We start from the raw sequence: 8,367 nt of genomic DNA on the forward strand, positions 1-8,367 counted from the left end.
ACACTTTTTTTATGGCACAAATACAATAAACTATTTAAAAAGAATAAAACTGGAAGCATTTTATAACATCTACAAATGGTAACTTGATTTGTGCTTTCAGAGGTGGGGAAAAATAATTTAATTGATAGAGATAGAGGAGGATGCAATCTGTATATCAATTTCAGGTTACCTAAATGTGATTATTGAAGGGTACTTAAATATGTTCTTGGGCTTCCTTCACATACAGGTATTATTCGGTCAGGTAAAAAAAAAATAGTAACCAATTATGGTTAAAAGTGTGATTGTAGATGATCACCAAAAATATATATATATATTTTTTTCTTTTTAAGCATCCAGCATTCTTTCTCTCTCCTCTTCAGAGCCATGCCTATTTCTATCCTTCACTGACACTGCACTAGGCTGCTTTCCCTTCTCAGGGTAGAGTCTAGGGCCAATATGTTTCATAACTAAGTCCTACTATTCACAAAGTAACCCAAGTATCTTTTCCTTCAATTTAACTCTACTACTCTGCAGTTTTCAAATGCATAGAATTTGTTTTCAGAAGTGGTTTCAAATTGATTAAGCTATTTTCTTTCTCTCTTTATGTGGTAACGGTATTAGGTAAAAACAGGATTGTTTCAGTAGTATAATGGTGTGTCTGTAGAAAGCTCTCCACCCACTCCCTCATCCATATACTAAATTGAGAGTTAATCCCACCCCTCCTCCAACTGAATTTTACCAGAAAAGGATTGCAACATATTTGATTTGATGAAAGCATATGTATAAACTTTTTCCTTTTAAGAATTAGTTTCCATGGCTGGGGCTTTAGCTCAATGGTAGAGTACCTCACATGTGTGAGGCAACTGGGTTCCAACTTCAGCACCACATAAAAATAAATAAATAAATAAATTTATATAGAGAAGGAGGAGGAGGAAGAGGAGGATAAGAAGGAGGAGGACAAGGAGGAGGAAAAGGAGGAGGAGGAAGAGGAGGAGAAGAAGGAGAGGAGGAGGAAGAAGAGGAGGAGGAGAAAATTAGTTTCCAGGCAGGGCATGGTGATGCATGCCTGTAATCCCAGGGACTCAGGAGGATTCTGAGTTCAAAGCCAGCCTCAGTAATTTAGCAAGGCCCTAAGTAACTCAACAAAACCCTTCTCTATATAAAATATTTTAAAGAAATGACTGGGGATGTGGTTCAGTGGTTAAGCACCTCTGGGTTCAATCCCCCAGGTACCACACACACACACACACACACACACACACACACACACACACACACAAGCACTTTCTAAATTTAGAAAAGAAAAATCACTTTAACACATGTAACACTCTTCTTAACCTTGGGAATTTCCCCCAATTTACGTTCTTTCTCCAAAGTTTCACTCTTTAGCCTTCTCAAAATGCACACACCCTCAAATATTTGGTTTTTAATACAAAATTTTTGCCATCTTGTAACAACTTTCCAACTTGCCAATACATAATTAAAAGGAAAAATGGTGTAAACTTACATCTCTGCTTTCACTGAAGAAAGCACCAAGCAATATTTTTTTTTAATCATATAAATTCCAAATGCTCAAATGATACATAAAATTTTTGGATATTGATGGAAAAGGTGTCCACTTCAAGAAAAGATAGATAGAGAAGCAGTATTATCTCACTTTTGCCCCTCTGGAAAGCATGTGAAACTTGGTATATTATTAATAAGCTTCAAGTTTGAGGAACTTGGTGATTCTCTTGCTGGGAAAAAAAAAAAAAAAAAAAAAACAAAGCATTCTGTTCCCCAGCACCAATGACCCAGCAAGCATCTGTGAGGAGAGGTGCTGCAGGCTACCAGCAGATAATCTTTCCAGAGAGCTCAAGAGACCCCGGATTTCTATTCCTTCCTCTCAAAGCAACTGGTTATTTACTTGTATGCATTTTAAATTCATTCAGATCTGAAGTGCAAACTTTGTAAGTGGTGTGTGTGTGTGTGTGTGTGTGTGTGTGTGTGAGAGAGAGAGAGAGAGAGAGAGAGAGAGAGAGAGAGAGAGAGAGAGAAAGAAGAAGTGGGGGCGGGGAGGTGTATGTGTGTGTGGGTGGGTGGGTGGATGTCTGTGTGTGTGTGTTGCTGTACACCCGCCTGCCTGACAGTGGGTCAAGAACACTCACGAATTGGGATTTTTTTTTCCTGTCCTCCCTCTCCTTTTCCAGGTCTCAGTGAAAGATTCGGGGTCTGGAATCAAAAGACAGACAGACGCATGCATTGTATATCCATCCTGCAGACTTAAATAACATTCAAGAAATCATCAGAAAAACCTAACTCTCAAGGACCAAATTGAGTGAATTTCTACAGAAACTTTAAAAAGGAAAAGAGTATGCTTAAATCATATAGCTTGCAACAAATATTTCATACCTAGTTGTGATATTATGCAATGTATGTTCCGAATAGCCACTTTCAACATGCCAAGAAAAAAAAAAAAAAGGTTTCAAAAACATCAAATAGCATAAAACGCTGTACCGCAGAGAAGGCAGAAATGCATTTAAAGCACCGATGAAAATGGCGTGCAGTATAATTACCTCAAATTGCTGTTCGCTTGACACCCTGACACTAATTTTATTCAAGCCATTGGGAAATAAATGTTTTAAAAGCACTGCTTTCCGAACGATACAGCTAGCGGGGGCTGTGAGGCTGTTAAGGAAAGGAAAGGGTAAAGTTTTCAGCACGCAAAAAGAATTAAATAATCCATTTAAAACAAGCGTCTATGTAGATCGACAGCCTTTAATGCCCACATTTTTAACGCTTGCCCTGTACGTGGATTGATTTTTTTTTTTTCTTCAGCATTCCCTCACCAGATGGATTTTTGCTACTGCAGATCAGCAGAGGGTGTCAGATCTTTCAGAGTGCACCAGGCTGGAACGAGCAGAGCTTCTTAGCAACTCCCCCCCTCCACCCCCCGCCCCATTCTCGCGCTCTCTTCCTCCCTCAGACAACTAGCTCCCCCTCTCTCCTCCCCCCTCCACGTAATTCCGAAAGAGCAGAAGAAAGAGGAGAACAAGAAAAGAGGAGCGAGTAAGCGAGAGTGGAAGCACAGGGGGAAAAAAAAGCCTGAAGAGGTTCAAAGGGGAGGAAAGGGAAAGGATGGACAACCACAAAACGCAGCGATTGCGGAAATTTTCCAGCGCCATTGGCTGGGCAGCGTGAGTCCTTTGGTCGGGCGTGATTTCAGCACCGGGGGGACTGGACAGCACCTCGGGGGGACTTCTGGGCAACCCGCAACCACAGCAAGAACTCCACCAGCAGCCTCAACAACAGAAGCCGCCGAAAAGCCTGCTTTGTATCAGAGAGGCAAGGTCAGTCCGACGCACAGCCATGCACAGGCAGTGCGCCTGTACTACGCTGCAAACCTGCTTGTTTCTCTAACATGCACTTGCTTCTAATTACTAGCATTGTTCCCTTTCTTATTAGTGAGGACCTCTAGACAGGATCTGTAAGGGTATATTTTTAATTTATATGTATATACTTAACTTCTTTGGGGCTATCTTTAAAGGTTTGAGGTAGAGTAGAATTTTTTTTCCTTTTTTCTTTTTCTTTCTTTTTTTGCTTGCCTTGCACTACGTGCCTGAATAGTTTGTGAATATAATTATTGACTGGCGTCTGGGCTATTGCAGTGCGGGGGGGTTAGGGAGGAAGGAATCCACCCCCACCCCCCCAAACCCTTTTCTTCTCCTTCCCTGGGTTCGGACATTGGAGCACTAAATGAACTTGAATTGTGTCTGTGGCGAGCAGGATGGTTGCTGTTACTTTGTGATGAGATCGGGGATGAATTGCTCGCTTTAAAAATGCTGCTTTGGATTCTGTTGCTGGAGACGTCTCTTTGTTTTGCCGCTGGAAACGTTACAGGGGACGTTTGCAAAGAGAAGATCTGTTCCTGCAATGAGATAGAAGGGGACCTACACGTAGACTGTGAAAAAAAGGGCTTTACAAGTCTGCAGCGTTTCACCGCCCCGACTTCCCAGTTTTACCATTTATTTCTGCATGGCAATTCCCTCACTAGACTTTTCCCTAATGAGTTCGCTAACTTTTATAATGCAGTTAGTTTGCATATGGAAAACAATGGCTTGCATGAAATCGTTCCGGGGGCTTTTCTGGGGCTGCAGCTGGTGAAAAGGCTACACATCAACAACAACAAGATCAAGTCTTTTCGAAAGCAGACTTTTTTGGGGCTGGACGATTTGGAATACCTCCAGGCTGATTTTAATTTATTACGGGATATAGACCCCGGAGCTTTCCAGGACTTGAACAAGCTGGAGGTACTCATTTTAAATGACAATCTTATCAGTACCCTACCTGCCAATGTGTTCCAATATGTGCCCATCACCCACCTCGACCTCCGGGGGAACAGGCTGAAAACGCTGCCCTATGAGGAGGTCTTGGAGCAAATCCCTGGCATTGCTGAGATCCTGCTAGAGGATAACCCTTGGGACTGTACGTGTGATCTGCTGTCCCTGAAAGAATGGCTGGAAAACATTCCCAAAAATGCCCTGATCGGCCGAGTGGTCTGCGAAGCCCCCACCAGACTACAGGGTAAAGACCTCAATGAAACCACCGAACAGGACTTGTGCCCTTTGAAAAATCGAGTGGATTCTAGTCTCCCGGCGCCCCCTGCCCAAGAAGAGACCTTTGTTCCTGGCCCCTTGCCAACTCCTTTCAAGACAAATGGGCAAGAGGATCATATCACCCCAGGGTCTGCTCCAAATGGAGGTACAAAGATCCCAGGCAACTGGCAGATCAAAATCAAACCCACAACAGCGATAGCAACGGGTAGCGCCAGAAACAAACCCCCAGTCAATGGCTTGCCCTGCCCTGGGGGCTGCAGCTGCGACCACATCCCAGGGTCGGGTTTAAAGATGAACTGCAACAACCGGAACGTGAGCAGTTTGGCTGATTTGAAGCCCAAGCTTTCCAACGTGCAGGAGCTTTTTCTGCGAGATAACAAGATCCACAGCATCCGAAAATCTCACTTTGTGGATTACAAGAATCTCATTTTGTTGGATCTGGGCAACAATAACATCGCCACCGTGGAGAATAACACTTTCAAGAACCTTTTGGACCTCAGGTGGCTGTATATGGATAGCAACTATCTGGACACGCTGTCCCGGGAGAAATTCGCTGGACTGCAGAATCTAGAGTACCTGAACGTGGAGTACAACGCGATCCAGCTCATTCTCCCCGGCACTTTCAATGCCATGCCCAAACTGAGGATCCTCATTCTCAACAACAACTTGCTGAGGTCCCTCCCCGTGGACGTTTTCGCTGGGGTCTCGCTTTCTAAGCTCAGCCTGCACAACAATTACTTTATGTACCTCCCGGTGGCAGGGGTACTGGACCAGTTAACCTCCATCATTCAGATAGATCTGCATGGAAACCCCTGGGAGTGTTCCTGCACCATTGTGCCTTTCAAACAATGGGCAGAACGCCTGGGTTCCGAAGTGCTGATGAGCGACCTCAAGTGTGAGACGCCTGTGAACTTCTTTAGAAAGGATTTCATGCTCCTCTCTAATGACGAGATCTGCCCCCAGCTGTATGCGAGGATCTCGCCCACGTTAGCTTCGCACAGTAAAAACAGCACTGGGTTGGCGGAGACCGGGACGCACTCCAACTCCTACCTAGACACCAGCAGGGTGTCCATCTCGGTGTTGGTCCCGGGACTGCTGCTGGTGTTTGTCACTTCCGCCTTCACCGTGGTGGGCATGCTCGTGTTTATCCTGAGGAACCGAAAGCGGTCCAAGAGAAGGGATGCCAACTCCTCGGCGTCCGAAATTAATTCCCTACAGACAGTCTGTGACTCTTCCTACTGGCACAATGGGCCTTACAACGCAGACGGGTCCCATAGAGTGTATGACTGTGGCTCTCACTCGCTCTCGGACTAAGTCCTCAACCCTAACAGGGGAGGGGAGCCGGAAAGCGATAAACATCCTCCCCTACCGCCGGCATCCCAGGGGTTAGAGGAGCGCTGAACCCAAATCCAGCTTGCCCCAAGCCTTGATGGACATAAGTAAATAAATAACGATAAACTCACTTAACTGAAGGGGTCTGACCTCATAGCAGCTCCCTTCTGGAAACAAAGAGCAGACTGTGCGGAGCTGGGAGAGCGCTCAACTAGCTTGCTCTATGCTCTGAGGTCCTTTTGAGTGAAAGCCCAGCCTGGGCTCTGCCAGAAGAATTGACAGTGCTCTTACCCCGGGCAAGGACCTGTGGGGCTGCCGCAGTTCTATACATATATACATATATCCACATCTATATAGAGAGATAGATATCTATTTTTCCCCTGTGGACAGCCCCATGATGGCTCCCTGTTGGCTACGCAGGGATGGGCAGTTGCACGAAGGCATGAATGTATTGTAAATAAGTAACTGACTTCTGACAAACGAAAAGTGCTGCATGGCTCGCATGGAATCCACGCGCTCCAGGGACTCTGCCCGCCCCCCGCCCCCCCCTGCTCCTCCCAGCAACTGGAGATGGCGTCTCCTTCACAGCACCCATCCTCTTACCTGATAAGTCCCATCATCAAACTTTCTATAAACAAAATACAGTATAATCAGAAAGTGCCATTTCGCCATTATTTGTGATCAGTAGGCAGTTCCAAGAGTATGTTTACTGTGAAAAAAAATGTAAAGGTTTTATTTAAGACATTTGCATGGCTAATCATCAGTCCATTTTATGAGTTAGCAATGTATTTTGTTGAGGGAAGTTTTTAGGGGTTGTTTTGGGTTCTTTTATTTTCATGGTAATGTTTTATTTTATTTTTTTGAGGGGTAATATTTTTCTATACATATCCAATAATGCCTTCCATCTGAATGTAAAATAAGTACCCATGATTTCTATTATAGTACCAGTGTAATTATTTAAGAAAAAAAAAGATTTTGAGGCAGTTAAGCATGACCAATTAATGTCACTCTAGTGCTTAGGCTGCGATCATATGGTAGCAATTCTGTGCTGGTATAAATCTTACTTATAAAGTAGGAAAGAAGAACCAAGGAAGCACGTGAAACTTACTAATTCTATTCGAGGATTTTATAATGGCATATTTTTTCAGTATTAAAGTGAAAATGTTTTCAAATCTGGGTCCTTACATTTTTCCAGCTTATATTTGCAACTGGTAAATTGGATTTGCGGTGGAAGGGAGGGGGGAGGGAAAGGGTTGGGGGTGGATCCCCTTCTTGAGCTACATTAAGGCTCTTTTCTCTAATCGCCTTAGCCTTTCACCCTTTATGTAGCTCCTCTTTCCCCAGTCCCCACCCCCGCCCCTGCTCAGACTTTATGGGTTTTCTCCCGTCCACTAAGTAAGGTCTTCCTCCAACACACTTCCTCCCTGCCCCCTTCTCTTAATGCGGCAGTGAATCCCTTTATTAATACGGGAAATCCCTGGCTGCTGCTTTTGTTGGTGCTGCCTACACTGCAGATATATTAAGGATGTTAGGAGAGATTTGATTTAATTGATTCTGCCTAGATCGGTCTCATTAAACGGAGTGGAGATTTCATTGGTCAGCACTCCTCCATGAAAGACAGCCCTAATGACTGGCATTTGAGATGCTGCTGGCATTTTGAATCCAACATCTGCTGAAAACGGTAAAACTAATTAGCGTCCACCCACCCTCCTCGCCCCAGCAACTGCATATTGAAATTTGTTAAAGCACTCATCTTTATGGAAATCAATCATTATCCTAAAGAAGTGTTTCTCTCCCATCATCTGGATTTCTGGTTGTGGCCCAGTAATTAACAAGAAAAGCATTGAAGTATTTGAATCATATGAACCAATGCAATTCTGGCCTCAGTCACATTCCTCTGGGATTTCTAAGCAAGTGTATTTTATGAACAGCTAGGCTACAAAACCCACACATATTGATGGGATTTTCATTCCACCACATATCCACCCTTGAGAAGTATGTTAAAAAAGAAAAAAAAACTTTCAGACCATAGACAAAAAAAAAAAAAAAAAGAAAGAAAGAAAAAAAGAAAAAAAAAAGTATAGAACTCTAAGTCACCTAATGAAAGATGAAAGTCCAGAACCAGTCTTAAATAGATTTGCCATCTAGAACTCATATTCTAAAGGGAAGTAATTTCCCAGAACAATGCTGTTCTGGACTATGTACTATTTATTTTAACATTTTTAAAATAAAATCTTTATGATAAACCATGACAGTTCCTAAGGCCATTCATCATTTTTTTCTCTTGGTTCTTTTGTTTCTGGACTGCATTTCATATGGTAAAACTGGGATCTACTATCCTCTGACAAATATTATGGGTTGTTTTTTATTTATTTATTTTTATTTTGAAGGTTTTACTTCTTTTATGAAAAAAATGAATGGTTTTCTGATAAGAACCAAAGGATTTGTTTGTGATAGAAAA

The 8,367-nt window shown here is 43.2% G+C and overlaps 1 protein-coding gene across 1 annotated transcript; it reads left to right on the plus strand.

Moving 5' to 3' along the window:
- Window positions 1-2,863: 2,863 nt before the first annotated feature.
- Window positions 2,864-7,078, plus strand: Slitrk1 (SLIT and NTRK like family member 1). Its single transcript, XM_040281362.2, has 2 exons — window positions 2,864-3,308; window positions 3,745-7,078. Exon 2 carries the CDS (start codon window positions 3,798-3,800, stop codon window positions 5,886-5,888), a length of 2,091 nt encoding a protein of 696 aa, XP_040137296.1. The 5' UTR covers window positions 2,864-3,308; window positions 3,745-3,797; the 3' UTR covers window positions 5,889-7,078.
- The last annotated feature ends 1,289 nt before the right edge of the window (window positions 7,079-8,367 follow it).

Source organism: Ictidomys tridecemlineatus, chromosome 6, assembly GCF_052094955.1.
Source record: "Ictidomys tridecemlineatus isolate mIctTri1 chromosome 6, mIctTri1.hap1, whole genome shotgun sequence".
Lineage (NCBI taxonomy): Eukaryota > Metazoa > Chordata > Mammalia > Rodentia > Sciuridae > Ictidomys > Ictidomys tridecemlineatus.

Bases quoted from the DNA above. Each gene is read 5' to 3' on its own strand.
- Slitrk1 (XM_040281362.2), top strand. From the start codon at position 3,798: ATGCTGCTTTGGATTCTGTTGCTGGAGACGTCTCTTTGTTTTGCCGCT.